This window comes from Bombina bombina, chromosome 6 (genome assembly GCF_027579735.1).
Source record: "Bombina bombina isolate aBomBom1 chromosome 6, aBomBom1.pri, whole genome shotgun sequence".
Taxonomy (NCBI): Eukaryota; Metazoa; Chordata; class Amphibia; order Anura; family Bombinatoridae; genus Bombina; species Bombina bombina.
In genome coordinates, this window is record NC_069504.1 from 1,100,512,493 (window position 1) to 1,100,539,029 (window position 26,537).

Below are 26,537 nucleotides of genomic sequence, written 5' to 3' on the forward strand. Positions count from 1 at the left end.
ACTTAAATTTTGAAGTGTGGATAATTTATCATTAATAGCTCTAACTGACTCATGCATATCTTTATAATAACCAGGTTTCAAATGCACATAAGTGATTGGTTTGTTCTGCATTCTGATAGTTATTTTGGAATCAGACGCTTCAAGAAGGTCAAAAGTGTGGGGGTACATAACCTCTCTTACGCCAACCTCCCATTCGCCTTTTAATGTAACAGGTTTAGCTATCTTTGTTGTAAAACTAGAAATTTCATTGTTAGAGAACATATGATAGGAGGCGTTACTTAGTAGAGATAAATAAAAAGAGGATTGCTCCATTATACTATAATGTAATTAACTGACCTTTGGGTACCCAACTGTTGAATTTATTTGGGTAACCTCTCCACTTCACATAACAGTATAGTTTTCTTCTGATATGTTTCTGTTTTAGAATCTTTTCAATTCTGTACACATGATTGTCATCATGTGATATTTTTTTAATTTCTTCAGGGTAGAAAATGCCATTTAATAGTTTCACCTGCTAAATCTTTTAGTTTGTAAAGAGGTTTAGAACCACGTCTATTACAAATATTTCATATGTGAAATTCTGCTCATATCCTTTAGTGAATGTCCATTTATACTTTGAAAACCTGACATTGGTCCCCAACTTTTAAAGCAGGATTAATGTTCTTAGATTTTCAACACATCTATATATCTGTAGGTATTGTGGTATGTAAAATACCTCCACATTTTAGTTTTATATGTACGGTTAAAGCATTTACAAATGGCTGCTTTAACAACATTGTTTCCTGCAAAATGTTGAATTTTATATTTTTTAAATACTTTTTGTACAGTTACATTAAAGAATTCTTTGCCTTTGTCAGTCTGAATCTTTAAAGATACACGACCACCGTGAAAAATTTCTTGAAATCCCTTTGCGACGGATGAGCTGTTTTTATTAGACAAACAGACAACCCAAGCATATTTAGAAAAACAGTCTATAACGGTGAGAATATACTTGATACCATCATTATATTTAGCAAGGTCAATCACTGATACCCAGTCAGCCTGCCATTGAATATTTATAGATGCCGTATATATTTTGTTTCTTTCAGAAACACGTCTAACCGGCTTATGGAGGGTATAAAACACGTCTAACAGGCTTATGGAGTGTATAAAACACATCTAACAGGCTTATGGAGGGTATAATACACGTCTAACAGGCTTATGGAGTGTATGAAACATGTCTAACAGGCTTATGGTGTGTATAAAACGCATCTAACAAACAGGCTTATGGAGTGTATAAAACACGACTAACAGGCTTATGGAGTGTATGAAACATGTCTAACAGGCTTATGGAGGGTATAAAACACGTCTAACAGGCTTATGGAGGGTATAAAACACGTCTAACAAACAGGCTTATGGAGTGTATAAAACACGTCTAACAGGTTTATGGAGTGTATAAAACGTGTCTACCAAGCTTATGGAGTTTATAAAACACGTCTAACAGGATTATGGAGTGTATAAAACACGTCTAACAGGCTTATGGAGTGTATAAAACACGTCTAACAGGCTTTTGGAGTGTTTAAAACACATCTAACAGGCTTATGGAGGGTATAAAACACGTCTAACAGGATTATGGAGTGTATAAAACACATCTAACAGGCTTATGGAGTGTATAAAACATGTCTAACAGGTTTATAGAGTGTATAAAACACGTCTAACAGGATTATGGAGTGTATAAAACACATCTAACAGGCTTATGGAGTGTATAAAACACGTCTAACAGGCTTATGGAGTGTATAAAACACATCTAACAGGCTTATGGAGGGTATAAAACACGTCTAACAGGCTTATGTAATTTATAAAACAGGTCTAACAGGCTTATGGAGGGCATAAAACACGTCTAACAGGCTTATGGAGTGTATAAAACACGTCTAACAGGCTTATGGAGTGTATAAAACACATCAAACAGGCTTATGGAGTGTATAAAACACATCAAACAGGCTTATCCAGTGTATAAAACACATCTAACAGGTTTATGGAGTGTATAAAACACATCAAACAGGCTTATGGAGGGTATAAAACACGTCTAACAGGCTTATGTAATTTATAAAACAGGTCTAACAGGCTTATCGAGTGTATAAAACACATCTAACAGGTTTATGGAGTGTATAAAACACGTCTAACATGCTTATGGAGTGTATAAAACACGACTAACAGGATTATAGATTGTATAAAACACTGCTAACAGACTTATGGAGTGTATAAAACACATCTAACAGACTGATGGAGTGTATAAAACACAGCTAACAGGCTTATGGAGTGTATAAAACACATCTAACAGGCTTATGGAGGGTATAAAACAGGTCTAACAGGCTCATGGAGTGTATAAAACACAGCTAACAGGCTTATGGAGTGTATAAAACACATCTAACAGGCTTATGGAGGGTATAAAACACGTCTAACAGGCTTATGGAGTGTATAAAACAGGTCTAACAGGCTTATGGAGTGTATAAAACACGTCTAACAGGCTTATGGAGTGTATAAAACACGTCTAACAGGCTTATGGAGTGTATAAAACACGTCTAACAGGCTCATGGAGTGTATAAAACACAGCTAACAGGCTTATGGAGTGTATAAAACACACCTAACAGACTTATGGAGTGTATAAAACACACCTAACAGACTTATGGAGGGTATAAAACATGTCTAACAGGCTTATGGAGTGTATAAAACAGGTCTAACAGGCTTATGGAGGGCATAAAACACGTCTAACAGGCTTATGGAGTGTATAAAACACGTCTAACAGGCTTATGGAGTGTATAAAACACATCAAACAGGCTTATGGAGTGTATAAAACACATCAAACAGGCTTATGGAGTGTATAAAACACATCAAACAGGCTTATCCAGTGTATAAAACACATCTAACAGGTTTATGGAGTGTATAAAACACATCAAACAGGCTTATGGAGGGTATAAAACACGTCTAACAGGCTTATGTAATTTATAAAACAGGTCTAACAGGCTTATCGAGTGTATAAAACACATCTAACAGGTTTATGGAGTGTATAAAACACGTCTAACATGCTTATGGAGTGTATAAAACACGACTAACAGGATTATAGATTGTATAAAACACTGCTAACAGACTTATGGAGTGTATAAAACACATCTAACAGACTGATGGAGTGTATAAAACACAGCTAACAGGCTTATGGAGTGTATAAAACACATCTAACAGGCTTATGGAGGGTATAAAACAGGTCTAACAGGCTCATGGAGTGTATAAAACACAGCTAACAGGCTTATGGAGTGTATAAAACACATCTAACAGGCTTATGGAGGGTATAAAACACGTCTAACAGGCTTATGGAGTGTATAAAACAGGTCTAACAGGCTTATGGAGTGTATAAAACACGTCTAACAGGCTTATGGAGTGTATAAAACACGTCTAACAGGCTTATGGAGTGTATAAAACACAGCTAACAGGCTCATGGAGTGTATAAAACACAGCTAACAGGCTTATGGAGTGTATAAAACACACCTAACAGGCTTATGGAGGGTATAAAACATGTCTAACAGGCTTATGGAGTGTATAAAACAGGTCTAACAGGCTTATGGAGGGTATAAAACATGTCTAACAGGCTTATGGAGGGTATAATACACGTCTAACAGGCTTATGGAGTGTATAAAACACATCTAAAAGGCTTATGGAGTGTATAAAACACATCTAACAGGCTTATGGAGTGTATAAAACACGTCTAAAAGGCTTATGGAGTGTATAAAACACGTCTAACAGGCTTATGGAGTGTATAAAACACGTCTAACAGGTTTATGGAGTGTATAAAACAAGTCTAACAGGCTTATGGAGGGTATAAAACACATCTAACTGGTTTATGGAGTGTATAAAACACGTCTAACAGGCTTATGGAGGGTATAAAACACGTCTAACAGGCTTATGGAGGGTATAAGTATCTTGGTCTTTTCAAAATGTTTCATTGTCTCCTTTGCTAATGTCCTATTGTTTAGACACATGATACAGATTATGTACCCCTCCAAAAGAACCTGTGTATAAAACACATCTAACAGGCTGATGGAGTGTATAAAACACAGCTAACAGGCTTATTGTCATGAAAATATAGTAACCTAACTCTCTGCCCATCCTTTGCTGTTTGTGTTCTTGCACCTATCCAGAAAATCCCTCCCACTCACATCGTATAAAAGATCAACTAACCTACTGTTGATTGCTTAGAATTCTGTCTCTCTTACGCAACGGACCTACTCAGGATTCACTCTCCTCAGCAGCTGTTGCACCTGACACAGGATCTCTGCTCAAACGAACCGGCTGTGACGTCACACGCCACCGGAACTTTCACTTGCTAACCGCAATCTTCCCTACAAGCGCTAACAGGCAACGGACCTCACCGGACACCAACAAAAGTTCTATCTAAAAGGACTTGAACCTCTCTTTACTTGGTAAGATTCAACCCTATTCTCTTACCTGTTCCTCTTACCGCAACTCTGCATAGAAACTGAACTGTTCAATATAACGTAACTACTCCGCTACACTCCTCCAGTCTATAAACAGCCAAATTAGAATTACAAACAATTAGGAAGAAGGATTCTCATCTATGTCTGAAACATTAACTCTTTCCTTGCACTGAAAGTTTTCCTCATATATTTATATTAGCTAAGAATTTGATACGCTACTGATATTTCTTGCCTATTTAAGGATTCGCCTTATATACTTCCATTCTATAACTATTCACAACTTATTGTTTACGGTTTATTGTCTTGCACTATGCATCTTTTAATTCATGTTGCGTAGCTGCATATTCATATTTAAACCAATATTAATTGCCAGACAGATATCTACTTACATATTAAACAAACTGTTGCGCCCTTGTTATATATATGTACAAGATATCTGCCTTACTACATTCACATTAATTTTAGGCTGCAGTTGTGGTTCAACATTACTTTCTTTTGTTCTTTCTTCTGCCTTTTAGGAAAAGCAGAATAAAATCTGACACTTATGGAGTGTATAAAACACATCTAACAGGCTTATGGAGGGTATAAAACAGGTCTAACAGGCTCATGGAGTGTATAAAACACAGCTAACAGGCTTATGGAGTGTATAAAACACATCTAACAGGCTTATGGAGGGTATAAAACACGTCTAACAGGCTTATGTAATTTATAAAACAGGTCTAACAGGCTTATGGAGGGCATAAAACACGTCTAACAGGCTTATGGAGTGTATAAAACACGTCTAACAGGCTTATGGAGTGTATAAAACACATCAAACAGGCTTATGGAGTGTATAAAACACATCAAACAGGCTTATCCAGTGTATAAAACACATCTAACAGGTTTATGGAGTGTATAAAACACATCAAACAGGCTTATGGAGGGTATAAAACACGTCTAACAGGCTTATGTAATTTATAAAACAGGTCTAACAGGCTTATCGAGTGTATAAAACACATCTAACATGCTTATGGAGTGTATAAAACACGACTAACAGGATTATAGATTGTATAAAACACTGCTAACAGACTTATGGAGTGTATAAAACACATCTAACAGACTGATGGAGTGTATAAAACACAGCTAACAGGCTTATGGAGTGTATAAAACACATCTAACAGGCTTATGGAGGGTATAAAACAGGTCTAACAGGCTCATGGAGTGTATAAAACACAGCTAACAGGCTTATGGAGTGTATAAAACACATCTAACAGGCTTATGGAGGGTATAAAACACGTCTAACAGGCTTATGGAGTGTATAAAACAGGTCTAACAGGCTTATGGAGTGTATAAAACACGTCTAACAGGCTTATGGAGTGTATAAAACACGTCTAACAGGCTTATGGAGTGTATAAAACACGTCTAACAGGCTCATGGAGTGTATAAAACACAGCTAACAGGCTTATGGAGTGTATAAAACACACCTAACAGACTTATGGAGGGTATAAAACATGTCTAACAGGCTTATGGAGTGTATAAAACAGGTCTAACAGGCTTATGGAGGGCATAAAACACGTCTAACAGGCTTATGGAGTGTATAAAACACGTCTAACAGGCTTATGGAGTGTATAAAACACATCAAACAGGCTTATGGAGTGTATAAAACACATCAAACAGGCTTATCCAGTGTATAAAACACATCTAACAGGTTTATGGAGTGTATAAAACACATCAAACAGGCTTATGGAGGGTATAAAACACGTCTAACAGGCTTATGTAATTTATAAAACAGGTCTAACAGGCTTATCGAGTGTATAAAACACATCTAACAGGTTTATGGAGTGTATAAAACACGTCTAACATGCTTATGGAGTGTATAAAACACGACTAACAGGATTATAGATTGTATAAAACACTGCTAACAGACTTATGGAGTGTATAAAACACATCTAACAGACTGATGGAGTGTATAAAACACAGCTAACAGGCTTATGGAGTGTATAAAACACATCTAACAGGCTTATGGAGGGTATAAAACAGGTCTAACAGGCTCATGGAGTGTATAAAACACAGCTAACAGGCTTATGGAGTGTATAAAACACATCTAACAGGCTTATGGAGGGTATAAAACACGTCTAACAGGCTTATGGAGTGTATAAAACAGGTCTAACAGGCTTATGGAGTGTATAAAACACGTCTAACAGGCTTATGGAGTGTATAAAACACGTCTAACAGGCTTATGGAGTGTATAAAACACGTCTAACAGGCTCATGGAGTGTATAAAACACAGCTAACAGGCTTATGGAGTGTATAAAACACACCTAACAGGCTTATGGAGGGTATAAAACATGTCTAACAGGCTTATGGAGTGTATAAAACAGGTCTAACAGGCTTATGGAGGGTATAAAACATGTCTAACAGGCTTATGGAGGGTATAATACACGTCTAACAGGCTTATGGAGTGTATAAATCACATCTAAAAGGCTTATGGAGTGTATAAAACACATCTAACAGGCTTATGGAGTGTATAAAACACATCTAAAAGGCTTATGGAGTGTATAAAACACGTCTAACAGGCTTATGGAGTGTATAAAACACGTCTAACAGGTTTATGGAGTGTATAAAACAAGTCTAACAGGCTTATGGAGGGTATAAAACACATCTAACTGGTTTATGGAGTGTATAAAACACGTCTAACAGGCTTATGGAGGGTATAAAACACGTCTAACAGGCTTATGGAGGGTATAAGTATCTTGGTCTTTTCAAAATGTTTCATTGTCTCCTTTGCTAATGTCCTATTGTTTAGACACATGATACAGATTATGTACCCCTCCAAAAGAACCTGTGTATAAAACACATCTAACAGGCTGATGGAGTGTATAAAACACAGCTAACAGGCTTATTGTCATGAAAATATAGTAACCTAACTCTCTGCCCATCCTTTGCTGTTTGTGTTCTTGCACCTATCCAGAAAATCCCTCCCACTCACATCGTATAAAAGATCAACTAACCTACTGTTGATTGCTTAGAATTCTGTCTCTCTTACGCAACGGACCTACTCAGGATTCACTCTCCTCAGCAGCTGTTGCACCTGACACAGGATCTCTGCTCAAACGAACCGGCTGTGACGTCACACGCCACCGGAACTTTCACTTGCTAACCGCAATCTTCCCTACAAGCGCTAACAGGCAACGGACCTCACCGGACACCAACAAAAGTTCTATCTAAAAGGACTTGAACCTCTCTTTACTTGGTAAGATTCAACCCTATTCTCTTACCTGTTCCTCTTACCGCAACTCTGCATAGAAACTGAACTGTTCAATATAACGTAACTACTCCGCTACACTCCTCCAGTCTATAAACAGCCAAATTAGAATTACAAACAATTAGGAAGAAGGATTCTCATCTATGTCTGAAACATTAACTCTTTCCTTGCACTGAAAGTTTTCCTCATATATTTATATTAGCTAAGAATTTGATACGCTACTGATATTTCTTGCCTATTTAAGGATTCGCCTTATATACTTCCATTCTATAACTATTCACAACTTATTGTTTACGGTTTATTGTCTTGCACTATGCATCTTTTAATTCATGTTGCGTAGCTGCATATTCATATTTAAACCAATATTAATTGCCAGACAGATATCTACTTACATATTAAACAAACTGTTGCGCCCTTGTTATATATATGTACAAGATATCTGCCTTACTACATTCACATTAATTTTAGGCTGCAGTTGTGGTTCAACATTACTTTCTTTTGTTCTTTCTTCTGCCTTTTAGGAAAAGCAGAATAAAATCTGACACTTATGGAGTGTATAAAACACATCTAACAGGCTTATGGAGGGTATAAAACAGGTCTAACAGGCTCATGGAGTGTATAAAACACAGCTAACAGGCTTATGGAGTGTATAAAACACATCTAACAGGCTCATGGATGGTATAAAACACATCTAACAGGCTTATGGAGGGTATAAAACACGTCTAACAGGCTTATGGAGTGTATAAAACACGTCTAACAGGCTTATGGAGTGTATAAAACACATCTAACAGGCTCATGGAGTGTATAAAACACAGCTAACAGGCTCATGGAGTGTATAAAACACATCTAACAGGCTTATCGAGTGTATAAAACACATCTAACAGGCTTATGGAGGGTATAAAACATGTCTAACAGGCTTATGGAGTGTATAAAACAGGTCTAACAGGCTTATGGAGGGTATAAAACATGTCTAACAGGCTTATGGAGGGTATAATACACGTCTAACAGGCTTATGGAGTGTATAAAACACATCTAACAGGCTTATGGAGTGTATAAAACACATCTAAAAGGCTTATGGAGTGTATAAAACACATCTAACAGGCTTATGGAGTGTATAAAACACATCTAAAAGGCTTATGGAGTGTATAAAACACGTCTAACAGGCTTATGGAGTGTATAAAACACGTCTAACAGGTTTATGGAGTGTATAAAACAAGTCTAACAGGCTTATGGAGGGTATAAAACACATCTAACTGGTTTATGGAGTGTATAAAACACGTCTAACAGGCTTATGGAGTGTATAAAACACATCTAACAGGCTCATGGAGTGTATAAAACACAGCTAACAGGCTCATGGAGTGTATAAAACACATCTAACAGGCTTATGGAGGGTATAAAACATGTCTAACAGGCTTATGGAGTGTATAAAACAGGTCTAACAGGCTTATGGAGGGTATAAAACATGTCTAACAGGCTTATGGAGGGTATAATACACGTCTAACAGGCTTATGGAGTGTATAAAACACATCTAAACGGCTTATGGAGTGTATAAAACACATCTAACAGGCTTATGGAGTGTATAAAACACGTCTAACAGGCTTATGGAGTGTATAAAACACGTCTAACAGGCTTATGGAGTGTATAAAACACATCTAAACGGCTTATGGAGTGTATAAAACACGTCTAACAGGCTTATGGAGTGTATAAAACACGTCTAACAGGCTTATGGAGTGTATAAAACACGTCTAACAGGTTTATGGAGTGTATAAAACACATCTAACTGATTTATGGAGTGTATAAAACACGTCTAACAGGCTTATGGAGGGTATAAAACACGTCTAACAGGCTTATGGAGGGTATAAGTATCTTGGTCTTTTCAAAATGTTTCATTGTCTCCTTTGCTAATGTCCTATTGTTTAGACACATGATACAGATTATGTACCCCTCCAAAAGAACCTGTTTTTAATGGATTTTATTACAAGCACAGAGACTCCTATTTTGCATATCTTTCTTTATACTACTTAATGCAGCCTTTTAAAGTAATGATACAGAAGTGAATAAAACATTAAAACAATACAGATAAAACATGTAGAACATAAGTAGCCAATGAAATGGGTACTTTAGTGAAAACAGAAAAAATGGACCAATAGGATGTATCATAGCTCCCATAAACTGTCCAATACGAGCCCCAACTTCCTCTTTCTTTTTGCTGCTTGATGCAGATAAGTTATATTTAAATTTACTCTATATATGTTTATCATTTTATTTATCTGTTTAATATTATTATTATATTTTTTCCCATTTAGTTCGTTTTAACTTTTCTTATTGCCTCTTACATTTATGTAATATTGTGTTTTCTTTTAATTTAATTTCATATAAAAAACTTTTTCTCCGTTTTTTCATCTTTTCGTTTTTTCTCATACTTTATATTCCTACCGCCACACTACTCGTTGGTTTTTTCTCCCTTTTCCCTTACTGCTTAACTGTCTTACCTTACTTTCAAATTTCTCCCCTGTTACTGCGTCTCGAGCGGCCGCCCGCCATCTTGTGACGTCACCGCTTCTCTCTCCGTTTCTTCCCACCTCTTTTTACCGCCCCCTGACATCGTCACTCACTCTCTCCATATTATTTGAGCTTCCCCTCACGACGTTAGCATTTTGGATACAGCTACACATATTTAGTATCCATTTCAATTTATTTCACTCTGCTGTTTTTTGTTACCACTAGATGGTGTTACAGGCTTACTTATGATATTAAGCCCTTTTATTTGGTTTGCAATTTTTTGGTCTTATATTTTAAAACGGTTGCTCCAAAAAAATTTTTATTTTATTGACTGAAGTTCTTTCTTTTAAAAAATTTTATTGTCACTTATTTCATAGAAAAAATAATTAATTAATTATAATTTATTAATAACATGTCACAAATTACTCAATCAAATGAACCTCTTTCTGCACAATCTGTGCAGACTATGATTGATAATTCTATGGGTAAAATGATGTCGCATATGACTAAACTCTTATCCCAACAGCCTTTTCCTAAAGCTATTTTTAAAAGAAAAAGACCTTTTTCTGCTTCTGCTATAGCAAGCAAAAAACTATTATCTAAGTCTCGTCAGACTTTAACTGACTCTACAATTCCTGGCGGCAAAGGAAGGAAAACATCCGCTAAACCTTCCCCTAATCCCAAGGGGTCACATATGGGATCAAAAATTTCTGAGTCTTTATCTCTGAAAAAATCAAAAAAGGCGGTTTTATCTTCAGATTCAGTTTCTTCTACAGAAGAAAATTCTGATTCTAACTCTGAGGATATATCAGATAATTTATCCACAAAATCTGACTCCCCTAAGGCAAAAAGATGTAAAAAATCTATTAATAAAATTAAACATTCAAAAAATGAAAAGACTACATTTTTTGATTGTCTTGGAAACCCAAGATTTTGTGCAGATGATCTTCATCACCCAAGATCCTCTGAATGGTGCCCTTCTTTAGACGTAGCCACGTTTATTGATTTCCAATTAAAATTCCCTCTCAAAAAAGACTCACGCAACAAAATGAGAGCGGAATGCCCTCGTCCTCTTCTTCCAAAAAATTCTTGTATAACTCCTGAAATTGACCCTAAAATTATAAAATTTATTGGTTCCCCTGGCTATAAAGTCAAGAAGGGCATGGATCGGGCATGGAAAACATGCCAGGATAAACTTTTAGACTCAGTTGGCCCTATTTCCAAACTTTTTGAAATTTCTGAGCAGGCTGTTTTAGAAAATTCCCCTCTCGATCCCTTTTTAGTTAGGGAATGGGTTCAAAGAATCCTCTCTTTCGTTGGAAATGCTAATTCAGCAATTATTATTGAACGTAGAAAGAACATTCTACGGAAAATTGATCCCAAAATTTGTGACAATGCTACTAATGAAATTGACTCTGATGTTAACGGTCTTCTGTTTGGAGATATTTTTCTTAAAGACCTCAATAATTATATTAATACTTTTTCAAATCTTAATAAAGTCAGAACTTCAGTTCGTAAAATTTTCTATCCTAATAGTTTTTCCGACAGGGCCGGGAAAGGCAGAGGTCGCTTTCCTGGCCGCACAAACTATCAGACAAGACCTCAATTCCAGCAACAACAGTTTCAACAGCCCTTTTATCGATCCTTTCAAGATCCTTCCACCTCACAGTTCTTTCCATCCCGATCCAGACCATGGTTCCAAAGGGGTCAGCGTTCCAGAGCAAGATCTCGTCCCCCTTCAAGTAAGTCCACTTTTTCCTTCTTCTCTTCCTTCTTTCCCAGAAAATCTTGGTGGCAGACTCTCTCTTTTCGTTCAAAATTGGAATTTAATAACTTCAGACCCTTGGATTCTTCAATCAGTCCAAGGTGTTCTGATAGAATTTTCCTCCCCTCCTATTCAGATCTTAAGACCCCGTCCCATCCATTTTTCAATAGAAGATCAAAATCTAGTTCAATCAGAGGTTTTAAGTCTGTTTCAAAAACAAGCTATACAAAAAACAGAATTTTCTCAAAATTTATTCATCAGCAATCTTTTCCTAGTAAAAAAGAAAAACGGACAATTTCGTCCGGTCATAAACTTAAGAGAACTAAACTCCTTTGTTTCTTATCATCATTTCAAGATGGAAGGAATTCATCTATTAAGAGACTGTCTCAGAGAGAACGATTGGTTAGTCCGATTAGACCTCACAGATGCTTACTTGACAGTTCCTATTGCCCCGGAACATCGAAAATTCCTAACTTTCCACTGGAAAGACCAATTGTGGAGTTTTACTTGCCTTCCTTTTGGTCTTTCTTCAGCTCCTTGGATATTTACAAAATTGTTAAAACCAGTTATGGCCTGGTTGAGACTCAGAGGAGTCCGTTTAATCATTTATTTAGACGACATCCTGATCATGAATCAGAATTTCTATTCTGTACTAGATCATTTATCCCTTACCACTCATCTTCTGGAGAATCTAGGTTTTATTATAAACAAACAGAAATCTGTTTTAACTCCTTCACAATCTCTAATTTTTCTGGGATTCTCCATAGATACTTCCAAATCTACTCTCAGTCTTCCTCCAGACAAAATAAAAAATATCAAGAAAGAAATATCTCGTACCCTCTCAGCTCAATTTGTTCCCATCAGGAATATAGCCAGGATAGTAGGGTTACTTTCATCCTCTATTCAGGCTATATTTCCTGCTCCCCTACATTATCGAGAATTACAACGACTCAAAATTTGCCATTTACAAAAAGGTTTCTCCTACTCTCACTTAATTCAACTTTCACCAGAAGCCAAGGAGGAACTCTCCTGGTGGCTCTCTCACATGGAAGCATGGAATGGGAGAGCTATTTTTGGCAATTCCCCAGACCTTATCATCGAATCAGACGCCAGCAGATCCGGTTGGGGTGCTCGATGCGGTCCTTCCATCACAGGAGGAAAGTGGTCTCTTTCAGAAAAGAGATTCCATATAAATTGTCTAGAATTGTTAGCGGGTTCTTTCGCTGTCAAGAGTTTTGTAAAAAACTCTTCTCCAGTTACCATTCTTCTCCGCATGGACAATATCTCTGCAGTTCGTTATCTGAACCGTTTAGGAGGTACGAAATCCAGAGACCTATCCAATATTACCAAAGAATTCATTCATTTGTGTTTAGACAGGAATATTTCTGTGAAAGCAGAGTATATTCCGGGTCTCTCAAACACAGCTGCGGACTGGGGTTCCCGTTTTCTGACAGATTTCAGCAACTGGAAACTCGACAGGAAAGTTTTTCTTTCTCTCTCTCATCTCAGAGGTCCTTTCAATCTAGATCTTTTTGCTTCTCGCCTAAATTTTCAAATTCTTCCTTATTACAGTTGGAGACCGGATCCAGAAGCAGCTGCAATAGACGCCTTTCTCCAACTCTGGCCTCCTCAGGGAGCATATGCCTTCCCACCCTTCTCGATGATTTCGAGAACGATTTCAGTAGTTCGCAGGGACAAAATTTCTCTCCTGATAATAACTCCACTTTGGCCAACTCAACCGTGGTACCCTTCTCTTCTGGAAATGTCATTCAAACTTCCCATTCTTCTTCCTCATCTTCCTCACTTACTGTCCAACCCAGAAGGAGATTTTCACGAACTCATTCTTCAAGAATCACTCCGTCTCATTGCTTGGTCAATTTCGGGGATTCCTGCCCTCTCGAAGGACTTTCTGAAGGAGCTAAATCTCTCATACAAGAATCTTGGGCCCCAGGCACCCGGAAATCTTACTTTTACGCATGGACAAAATGGTCTCGCTGGTGCTTGGCTAGGAACTTGGATCCCCTTTCAGCTGATTTAAATCATATTATCAATTTCTTGTCCTCCCTTTTTGAATCGGGCTTAGCCTACAGATCTATTAATCTATATAGATCTGCTATTTCGGCTAAACACACTTTATTGAATAATTTTCCTATCGGTCAACATCCTCTCATTTGTAGACTTTTAAAAGCCATTAGACTTAAACGTCCTCCTACTCCCAAATACAATTTTTTCTGGGACGTTGAAAATTTTTTCTCTCTTTTTAAATCTTGGCCTCCCAATAACCTTCTTTCCCTTAAACAACTTTCTGCTAAATTAGCTACCTTATTATGTCTCATTTCTTTTCGTAGGGTTTCTGATGTTGGTGCTTTGGATTTTAATTCTAAAGTTTTTTCTCCTGAAGGAGTTACATTTTTCTTATCTAGAAGAACAAAAACTTTTTCTTCTTCTATTTTCTATCCTTTTTTACCTTCTGAACCTTCCCTTTGTGTGGTTAAATGTCTCAAAGAATATGAATCTAGAACTCTTCCTTTCAGATCTTCATCCTCTAATCAACTCTTTATTTCCTTTGTTCCTCCTCATTCTCCTGTCTCTAATACTTCTATTTCCCGCTGGGTGAAGTGGGTTATGAAAGAAGCGGGTATTGATATTTCAATATTTTCTGCTCACTCTGTTAGAGGTTCCGCTGCTTCTAAAGCCTTTCTCAAAGCGGCTCCTTTACAACAAATTTTATTTTCTGCAGATTGGTCCTCGGACTCTATTTTCAAACAGTTTTATTTCAAACCCATTCTTCATCCAGCTAACAATTTATTTATTTAATTTATTTATTTAATATTTACTTTAAACTTGCAAAATAGGAGTCTCTGTGCTTGTAATAAAATTCCGATTATCCTAGCTTGTGAAGGTATAATCTAGATTTTATTAAAGACACAGAGACGAGTATTTTCCCACCTCTACATGTACCCTCCCATTTGTTGTTTTATCATTATTAACATTATGTTTGGTTTCAGTTACCAACTAATCATGAAGACTTATTGAGAAGTGGTTTCATCCCTCTTCATTCGTCTCTACAATCAATCCCTTCAAATCCTCAGAAGTTCTTCTCCAAGTTCAAAGAATCCTGGTTTTCTGCTTCATCTCAAAGTTTTGGATTTAAAAGAAGTTTCCTCATGTCCTTTTGGATTGCTATTTTTCTGTTGGTTCTCGTTTTCATGTTGGAACTGGTTTCTGTTATTTGTAATCTCTGGATCTTCAGCTTCAAGCAAGAAAGAGGAAGTTGGGGCTCGTATTGGACAGTTTATGGGAGCTATGATACATCCTATTGGTCCATTTTTTCTGTTTTCACTAAAGTACCCATTTCATTGGCTACTTATGTTCTACATGTTTTATCTGTATTGTTTTAATGTTTTATTCACTTCTGTATCATTACTTTAAAAGGCTGCATTAAGTAGTATAAAGAAAGATATGCAAAATACTCGTCTCTGTGTCTTTAATAAAATCTAGATTATACCTTCACAAGCTAGGATAATCGGAATTATAATATATTTCTTTTAATATAGCTTCATGATTTTTATTCAGTAATGTAACACAATCAGCCATATTTCCTGTAGTTTTTACTGCAATCTTTTATAGTTGCAAATGTCAGCAGCGTGAGATTGCAGGTAACTTTGAACTAATTCTAATTAACATTATCTGACCTGACCTGTGACCTGTGGTCATTTTGACACTACTTAGCAGATCAATATCCAACCTTACACAGATGTGAACAACAGCCTTTCACAAGTAAGAATGTGGAAAGAAGAATTAACTTGCTTTTGCTTTTATAGTAAGTTACCACACGTTTCCCTTATGGTTATTTGTTAGTAGATTTAAGAGCCACCACACCTGATGAGTTCAGGCTAAGAACATCCCTCTTTCCACCAGATACACCTGTTGCGTATATTTTTAAACAGTCGTCCTATAAAAAGTAAAGTTTTTTTGGTTTATCCATCATTCAACTTATAATATTTTGACTGTGTAAACATGTCTAGCAGGCTATTCCGCAATTGGGAAGCTTTAAAAATGTTAAGTTGTGCTTCACCAGCACAGAGAGAGACTATTTTACGTAGTGCTTCTACAGACTTAATATCTGCTTTATGTGAAATAGCACTCAACATTCTAAAAGGTAAATTGTCCTTGACAGCAAAGCAGAAAGAACGTCTTAAAAAGTGGACCAAAATTAAAAAAAAGTCTTAGTAATAGGACAATATCCATTAGCAAAAAAAAAGTTGTTAAATCAATCTGGTGGATTTTTAGCACCGCTTTTAGGATTTGCTATACCTCTACTGACAAGTCTCTTAACTAACCGTTAATGGAGCAAACTCCAAAAATGTACCTGGTCCCAAAACAGGACGTGGACCACTTGAAACATACTCAACAGGGTGATACAGATATTTGTCACGCAGTTACAACACGCTTGGATGTTGAAATTGCCGATATCTTAAATAATTCTAATTTACCTGAGGATGTAAAAATTAAAAATGACGATGATGTATTGCAAAAAATATCTGGTGTTTTCTAAGCAAAATTCTAGAGCGAATACTACTTAAACACTTTTAATGCCCCCAGGAGATCCTATTCACACTGATAATAACACGAGTAGTGCATCTTTTGAAAAAGGTGATAGAATATTTCATGAAGTTGTTAACAATGTGCATGACCGGTTTAAGAAAAATGCTGAATTACTTCTTTCTAAAATGGTACAATCAAAACATATAACTAGCTGGAATGATAATGGGGAGTTTGTTTACAAAAACCAAACAATTATTGGTTCAAACATACTAGACATAGTACGTTGCGCTACACAAAGTCACAATGTCACCATGCGCAAAACACTGCAAGGTTGGGAGACTTTTATGAAAGCTATGGCTGAACTGAATTTCTTGATTACATACACGGCAGGCTATTCCGCAATTGGGAAATTAAAAAGTCTTAAAAAGTGGAGCAAAATTATAAAAAGTCTTAGCAATAGGACATTATCCATTAGCAAAAAAAAATGAAGTTGGTAAATCAATATGGTGTATTTTTAGCACCGCTTTTAGGATTTGCTATACCTCTACTGACAAGTCTCTTAACTAACCGTTAATGGAGCATACTCAAAAAATGTACCTGGTACCAAAACAAAACATGGACCGTTTGAAACGTACTCCGCAGGGTGATACAGATATTTGTCACACAGTTACAGAAATTGCTGATATCTTAAATAATTCTATCTTAAATAATTCTAATTTACCTGAGGATGTAAAAATTAAAAAGTATAATGATGTATTGCAAAAATATCTGGTGTTTGCTAAACAAAATTCTAGAGAGAATACTACTTAAACACTTTTAATGTCCCCAGGAGATCCTATTCACACTGATAATAACACAAGTGGTGCATCTATTGAAAAAGGTGATAGAATATTTCATGAAGTTGTTAACAATGTGCATGACCGGTTTAAGAAGAATTCTGAATTACTTCTTTCTAAAATGGTACAATCACAACATATAACTAGTTGGAATGATAATGGGGAGTTTGTTTACAAAAACCAAACAATTATTGGTTCAAACATACTAGACATAGTACGTTGCGCTACACAAAGTCACAATGTCACCATGCGCAAAACACTGCAAGGTTGGGAGACTTTTATGAAAACTATGGCTGAACTGAATATTCCATCGTCAGTTGTTGGTAATGCTAGAAAAAGTGATAACTTTGAAATTTAAAAATGGAAATTAGGGATATTACTTAATTACCAGAGACATTGCTGCAACATGATATTTTACCATTACCTTCAACTCCCACCATGGGGCTAACTACACCTCAAGGTTACCTGATACCAAAGAAAATACTTAAATCACTTTTTAATCCTTCAATGTGGTTGACTTTGTAAATTTTTATCAACTATTGTGTTCTGTATAAACTTATTTTTTTTGCTGTTTTATGAGTCATAAATAAAGTTTTAAAAAGAAAATACATTCTGGGTTTTAATTTAATCGCATTGAAATCTAACAAAATATCAGTTAAACAATACATAAAACATTAACACAACGCAATTTAAAATAAATTATATTGTTTATTATTATAACATTAAAATAAATGTTAAAAAGCTTTTAAAAGAAACAATAAGCCATAAAAGGGGCGTGAAATATGGAAAAGAGTGGGCGGATAGGGTGGAAATATTGGGAGGAGAGCGGGCGGGGATCTGTATTAAAAGGGGCATTGGGTATGCAAAAAAGGGGCGGGCATTTGTATATAAATGGGTGATGTTTTGCATATAAAGGGGCGTGGTACCTGTCAAATTAAGTTTGACAAGATATCCCTATTTCTACCACTTATTAGTATTTTAATAGTGTAAATAAAGGTTATGTTTTAACACACATCTTTCCACTATTTTGGGAAAACTCATTTATCTCTAACATTGCTGAGATAATAATGTGGTGATAATTAGTTGTGGAGTGCTATTTCAGTACACACTTTAAGTGTGATTCACAATATATTCCTTTTCAGTATATATATATATATATATATATATATATATATATATATATATATATATGCATATATATTTCTCTTGTTAAGTGTATTCAGTCCACGGGTCATCTATTACTTATGGGATATATTCCCTTCCCAACAGGAAGTTGCAAGAGGATCACCCAAGCAGAGCTGCTATATAGCTCCTCCCCTCACATGTCATATCCAGTCATTCTCTTGCAACACTCAACATAGTAGGAAGGTGTGAGAGGAGTGTGGAGTTTTTATACTTAATTATTTCTTCAATCAAAAGTTTGTTATTTTAAATGGCACCGGAGTGTGCTGTTTTTCTCTCAGGCAGTATTTAGAAGAAGAATCTGCCTGCGTTTTCTATGATCTTAGCAGAAGTAACTAAGATCCACTGGCTGTTCTCGCACATTCTGAGGAGTGGGGTAACTTCAGAAAAGGGAATAGCATGCGGGGTCCCCTGCAAACGAGGTATGTGCAGTAAATTATTTTTCTAAGGAATGGAATTGACTAAGAAAATACTGCTGATACCGATGTAATGTAAGTACAGCCTTAAATGCAGTAGTAGCGACTGGTATCAGGCTGATGAGTGTATGTGCAGTAAAGTAATTTTCTAAGGAATGGAATTTGACTAAGAAAATACTGTTAACACTGAAGTAATGTATGAGCCTTAACTGCAGTAGAAGCGACTGGTAGCAGGCTTATTAATAACACTACATAACCTTTAAAATGGATGTTAAAACGTTTACTGGCATGTTAATCGTTTTTGTGAGGTACTTTGGTGATAAAACTTATTGGGGCATGATTTTTTCCACATGGCTAACGTATATTTCTGCATAGAAACAGTTAACTGAGGTTTCCCACTGTTGTAATATGAGTGGGAGGGGCCTATTTTAGCGCTTTTTTGCGCAGTAAAAATTCAGTCACAGTCTTCCTGCTTCTTCCTCCATGATCCAGGACGTCTCTAGAGAGCTCAGAGGTCTTCAAAATTCATTTTGAGGGAGGTAATCAGTCACAGCAGACCTGTGACAGTGTGTTTGACTGTGCTAAAAACGTTAATTGTTAAATTGATTATCCGTTTTGGGTATTAAGGGGTTAATCATCCATTTTCTGGTGGGTGCAATCCTTTGCTAACTTAATACATTTGCTGTGAAAATTTGGTTGCTATAACTAATTTGGTTCATTGTTATTTCAACTGTGACAGTTTTTTTGTGCTTCTTAAAGGCGCAGTAGCGTTTTTTATATTGCTTGTAAATTTATTTGAAAGTATTTTCCAAGCTTGCTAGTCTCATTGCTAGTCTGTTTAAACATTCTGATACAAGCGTCAAGTTTTCAAATTGCCAAGTCTCATACAGAGATAGTTCTGGCATTTCTGAGGTTGCATGGGTGGAAGGTGAACGTGGAAAAGAGTTCTCTATTACCACTCACAAGGGTTCCCTTCCTAGGGACTCTTATAGATTCTGTAGAGATGAAAATTTACCTGACGGAGTCCAGGTTATCAAAACTTCTAGATTAGAAAAGGTGTATAACCTGCGCAAAAAACAGGGAGGGAAGGGGACAGGGGATGATCCTCTAGCTCTCCTCAGCGGGTACCCTAGTTGACCCAGCAAACAAGATACATATGAAGGGGGGTGGAGGAGAGCGCCAGCTCAGGCTGAGGAAGGGGACTGTTAAATATACAATAGATACAATAGATATGTAGAAGTACTAAAAACCTAGAATTTTAATCCACAATATGTTAAAATATAAATGATGTCCTCACAAAACAATAAATAAAAAAAAAAAAACAACAAAAAAAAAACTATTCATGGATCCATGTTACAATATGAAAAATATAATAAAAACACATAAAAACAAAGGATGAGTGGTACAAGAGTGGCCTGCAGTGCCGCCCCTATGCGATGATTAGATGGTAGTAAGCTCAAAGTGCACAGTGAGTGTTCCTGGTGTTACACAGTGAGTGTTCCTAATAGTACTATTAGTTCTTGTATATCCAAATTAGTGAAAAAATGTTGAAAAAAGTTGAGATAATCCAAAATAATAATGGAAAAACAGTGTCCTATCCTGTGTCCTAAAAATAGTGAAGGTGACAAAAAAGGTATGTGGTGATACAAAAATTCCAATAAAATTCCAAAAATGGTGAACTGTTCCAAAACTTAAAACTTTAAAAACTCAAAAACCTTTAGAAAACATATTTGATTGTGGAGTGTCTATCAATCCAAGAAGTGATGCAAAAGTGGTTGATTGTAAAAAATACACAAAATATTATACGATAAAAAACCTGAAAAAAAGAACAAACAATACTATAACATATACAAATTTTAAAGTGCATATATCAGTATTTAGCTTACTCAAATCAGTCGACGCGTTTCGGCCTTCTACTCCTGGCCTTTATCAAGAGCTCAGTGCATGGAAGTAATCGGCTTAATGGTAGCGGCAATGGACATAGTACCATTTGCACGCCTGCATCTCAGACCGCTGCAATTATGCATGCTAACTCAATGGAATGGGGATTACTCAGATTTGTCCCCTCTACTAAATCTGGATCAAGAGACCAGAGATTCTCTTCTCTGGTGGCTTTCACGAGTCCATCTGTCCAGGGGTATGACCTTTCGCAGGCCAGATTGGACGATTGTAACAACAGATGCCAGCCTTCTAGGTTGGGGCGCAGTCTGGAACTCCCTGAAGGCTCAGGGATTGTGGACTCAGGAGGAGAAACTCCTCCCAATAAATATTCTGGAATTAAGAGCAATATTCAATGCTCTTCTAGCTTGGCCTCAGTTGGCGACACTGGGGTTCATCAGATTTCAGTCGGACAACATCACGACTGTGGCTTACATCAACCATCAAGGGGGAACCAGGAGTTCCCTAGCGATGTTGGAAGTCTCAAAGATAATTCGCTGGGCAGAGTCTCACTCTTGCCACCTGCCAGCGATCTATATCCCAGGCGTGGAGAACTGGGAGGCGGATTTTCTAAGTCGCCAGACTTTTCATCCGGGGGAGTGGGAACTTCATCCGGAGGTCTTTGCTCAACTGATTCATCGTTGGGGCAAACCAGAACTGGATCTCATGGCGTCTCGCCAGAACGCCAAACTTCCTTGTTACGGATCCAGGTCCAGGGACCCGGGAGCGGCGCTGATAGATGCTCTAGCAGCCCCTTGGGTTTTCAACATGGCTTATGTGTTTCCACCGTTTCCGCTTCTTCCTCGATTGATTGCCAAGATCAAACAGGAGAAAGCATCAGTGATTCTGATAGCGCCTGCGTGGCCACGCAGGACCTGGTATGCAGACCTAGTGGACATGTCGTCCTGTCCACCATGGCCTCTGCCTCTGAGGCAGGACCTTCTAATTCAGGGTCCTTTCAACCATCCAAATCAAATTTCTCTGAGGCTGACTGCATGGAGATTGAACGCTTGATTCTATCAAAGCCTGGCTTCTCGGAGTCGGTTATTGATACCTTAATACAGGCTCGGAAACCTGTTACCAGAAAAATTTACCATAAGATTTGGCGTAAATATTTATATTGGTGCGAATCCTGGAGTAAGGTTAGGATTCCTAGGATATTGTCTTTTCTACAAGAGGGTTTAGAAAAGGGCTTATCTGCTAGTTCGTTAAAGGGACAGATTTCTGCTCGTCTATTCTTCTACACAAGCGTCTGGCAGAAGTTCCAGACGTTCAGGCTTTTTGTCAGGCTTTGGCTAGGATTAAGCCTGTGTTTAAGACTGTTGCTCCGCCGTGGAGCTTAAACTTGGTTCTTAAAGTTCTTCAAGGTGTTCCGTTTGAACCCCTTCATTCCATTGATATTAAGCTGTTATCTTGGAAAGTTCTGTTTTTGATGGCTATTTCCTCGGCTCGAAGAGTCTCTGAGTTATCTGCCTTACATTGTGATTCTCCTTATCTGATTTTCCATTCAGACAAGGTAGTTCTGCGTACTAAACCTGGGTTCTTACCTAAGGTAGTTTCTAACAGGAATATCAATCAAGAGATTGTTGTTCCATCATTGTGTCCTAATCCTTCTTCAAAGAAGGAACGACTTTTGCATAATCTGGACGTAGTCCGTGCCCTGAAGTTCTATTTACAGGCAACTAAAGATTTTCGTCAAACTTCTTCCCTGTTTGTCGTTTATTCTGGTCAGAGGAGAGGTCAAAAAGCTTCGGCTACCTCTCTCTCCTTTTGGCTTCGTAGCATAATACGTTTAGCCTATGAGACTGCTGGACAGCAGCCCCCTGAAAGAATTACAGCTCATTCCACTAGAGCTGTGGCTTCCACCTGGGCCTTTAAGAATGAGGCCTCTGTTGAACAGATTTGCAAGGCTGCGACTTGGTCTTCGCTTCATACCTTTTCAAAATTTTACAAATTTGACACTTTTGCTTCTTCGGAGGCTGTTTTTGGGAGAAAGGTTCTACAGGCAGTGGTTCCTTCCGTTTAAAGCTCCTGCCTTGTCCCTCCCATCATCCGTGTACTTTAGCTTTGGTATTGGTATCCCATAAGTAATGGATGACCCGTGGACTGAATACACTTAACAAGAGAAAACATAATTTATGCTTACCTGATAAATTTATTTCTCTTGTAGTGTATTCAGTCCACGGCCCACCCTGTCTTTTTTGAGGCAGATCTAAATTTTAATTAAAACTCCAGTACCCTATGGTTTCTCCTTTCTTGTCTTGTTTCGGTTGAATGACTGGATATGACATGTGAGGGGAGGAGCTATATAGCAGCTCTGCTTGGGTGATCCTCTTGCAACTTCCTGTTGGGAAGGGAATATATCCCATAAGTAATGGATGACCCGTGGACTGAATACACTACAAGAGAAATAAATTTATCAGGTAAGCATAAATTATGTTTTTTATTTATATATTGCTGCCGAATGCTGTGCTGCGCTAGGTGGTATGCTGTGGCTGCCAGCATGAAAACGAGGCTCCCATTAGAGCCTATAGAAGCATACTCTTGTGAGCGCTTGGCTTTTTGAGCAATGCAAATGCGAGGTTGCGTTCACATTTTTCCACACCAGTAATACCAGTACACATTTACGTGCAATGGTATTACTGAGTGGAGAGCGAATATCGTGCTCGCGTATGTGCTATATTGCACTTCACTTGTAATCTAGCACAAAATTGGCCAACGTCTTTAAATGATTCCCCCAATTGATTTAGTATGATTGTTACATCGCAACCTAAATAAAGTATACCTTGCATTTGGCAGCACACACCACTTCCCCTCATTTTCTTTTTTTGTTTTAAGTTTAGTTTGATAATAGAACTACAATTCTAAATCAAAACTTGTATGCTAATCTTTTGGATAATCTTACAAATAAATAAGGTTTTGTTAGTGGCATAAATTACTGAATAACAAAAAAAATGATGTTGTTTTTTCATGCCAAGACTCCTGCCAATTAAATATACATATTTCATTATAAAAGCCATAGAAGATTCTTGCTATAATATAAACAAAGCTGCATAGTTGGTCAGATATATATAATGGCACTTAACTAGTAAAGAATCATAATAAAAAAAGTCTCTAGTTATGTAAACCAAATAGCATCTGAAATAAAAATGAATTTGTCTTTTACTCATATAGCAATCCTAATCCACTAATACTTAAAGGGACACTAAACACAAATTTTTTCTTTCATGAATCAGAGCAGCAATTTTAAGCAACTTTCTTATTTACTCATATCAATTTTTTTTCGTTCTCTTGCTATCTTTATTTATTTATCTATTTTAGGAACTGGCCTATTTTAGGTTCAGAACCCTGGATAGCGCTTGCTTATTGGTGGCTACATTTAGCCACCAATCAGCAAGCGTAGCCCAGGTTCTGAACAAAAAATGGGCATAGAAGGTGTGTGAAAGTGCACTGGAGTGTGGTCACTACTAATTTATATGTGAAGGATATGTGTCGGAGTTTGAATACCTGGGAACGAGCATGATGTGCTGAGGTGTGTGCGAGTCTGGGCTAAAATAAAGTTACAGTACCATTGAGTATATAGAGAGATAAGAAAGAGAAAAAGATACATCCTACAGACTTAGTCCATTTGAAGGGATATGTTCTCTAGAACAATGAGTTGTGATTTCAATGAGCACAAACAGGTGATATATACAAACAGAAATAAGCCTAAAGGATCAATTTCCCATGCATATAATATTTTGCTGCTGGTATAACAAGTAATTTGAAACACATTAAGGGGATACCAGTTTTAAAGTACACTGTCCCTTTAATTGCCTCCAAACCATTATCATATTATTTTTGAGTATAAGCAATAAATGTTACAATTCAATGTCTTACAACTAAATTCCAATTGTTTGTGCAGATTCTACACCCATTTGTGAAGATACTGGACCTACGTGATTGTGAAGTATCAGACACTGCTCTGCAGCTGATTTCTCATTGCAAGCAACTGAAGACAATCAATTTAAATTCATTTAAAGGAGAACAAAGAACATCTATTACTTCAGAAGGTGTGTTTTGATTAAAATTGTTTCACCAATTCCATACTTTCTCTTGTTTCACCAAAGCCATACTTTCTCTTGTTTCACCAAATCCTTACTTTCTCTTGTTTCACCAAAGCCATACTTTCTCTTGTTTCACCAAAGCCATACTTTCTCTTGTTTCACCAAATCCATACTTTCTCTCATTTCACCAAATCCATACTTTCTCTCATTTCACCAAATCCATACTTTCTTTCGTTTCACAAAATCCATACTTTTTCTTGTTTCACCAAAGCCATACTTTCTCTTGTTTCACCAAATCCATACTTTCCATTGTTTCACCAAATCCATACTTTCTCTTGTTTCACCAATCCATACTTTCTCTTGTTTCACCAAATCCATACTTTCTCTTTTTTCACCAAATCCATACTTTCTCTCGTTTCACCAAATCCACACTTTCTCTTGTTTCACCAAAGCCATACTTTCTTTCGTTTCACCAAATCCATACTTTCTCTCGTTTCACCAAATCCTTACTTTCTTTTTTTATGAGTGTAACTGTACTTTTTTTTATTATTATATTTTATTAAGGACATACATATAAAGAGTATAGAACATGCAGGCGTAAGATATATATATATATATATATATATATATATATATATATATATATATACAAACATACTTATATATATGCACATAAATCAGATTACATAAGATGTTTGCAAAGAGTAACGTGAATAACATTAATGTCCTCATTTTTGTCCCTGTAAAGTTCTAACTGCAAGCTTTGCTGAGATAAAACTGTGAAAATAGAACAGTAGAAAATACAGTAGAATACGGGAGAGACCTGTACAAACAAGTTGTACTCCATTATAACATAATCTGGTAATTAATAACCTCTTGAGTATATTGAGCTAGAGATAAAGTAATAACGTTAATGGAAATCTGTGTATAATACATTGTGAAACAAGCCAAGAACAGAGAACTAAAATTTGAGCTCTTTGCTTTAAATGTCATCTTTTTTTTTTTTTTTTTTTGCTTAGCTGCATGTTTTGTTGTGAATAAATGGTGATGGTTCTTGATTTAGATTATCAGACTGGGGCATAAGTATTAGTCTTGCCTGAGAAAATAACTATATGTTGAACTGGTGGAGGTGTTCATTATTATAAAGGAGATCTTTCTATTATTATACTATTTCCAGTGTATTCCTACTACTATAAACAGGGAGATCTTGTTGAGTATTAATCTAACCCTCTTGCGACCCCGGCCGCAAGCAAAAGGCAAAGACTACGTTTATAAGCTGCTTCAACCATTGGCTGTAAGTTAATATACAGGAGAACTAAGTTTCTTTAGAGAGTCAATAGTATCATGATAGGAAATTACAATAATAGAGACATAAATCTCTCAGCCCTGGTGTGAGAGTTCTTAGACTGTTTACAATGGAGGCAGTGCGATCTAATGTAATAGAATTTGAAAACTAGAAAAAGTCGGCCTCTTTCCATCAGGTCACAGATCTCATTTTTCTAATTTAGGGATTCCCATAGTAGGTCTAAACAGAATTCTGCATTGCGCTGTAGAATATTATATAAATGCATTAAAAGTTAACGTCTAAACA

The 26,537-nt window shown here is 36.7% G+C and overlaps 1 protein-coding gene and 1 long non-coding RNA gene across 2 annotated transcripts in view; both read left to right on the top strand.

Annotated features, from left to right (window-relative positions):
- AMN1 (antagonist of mitotic exit network 1 homolog) overlaps nucleotides 1–26,537 on the top strand; it is a 417,395-nt gene that overhangs the window by 164,026 nt on the left and 226,832 nt on the right. Inside the window, exon 3 of the mRNA XM_053719024.1 lies at nucleotides 24,805–24,952. Coding sequence (XP_053574999.1) covers nucleotides 24,805–24,952 — 148 coding nt within the window. The remainder of the gene's footprint in view (nucleotides 1–24,804; nucleotides 24,953–26,537) is intronic.
- Nucleotides 7,086–15,450, top strand: LOC128664235 (uncharacterized). The gene is made up of 2 exons (XR_008402939.1): nucleotides 7,086–7,701; nucleotides 14,989–15,450. It is a non-coding gene; the product is annotated as an uncharacterized LOC128664235 (long non-coding RNA).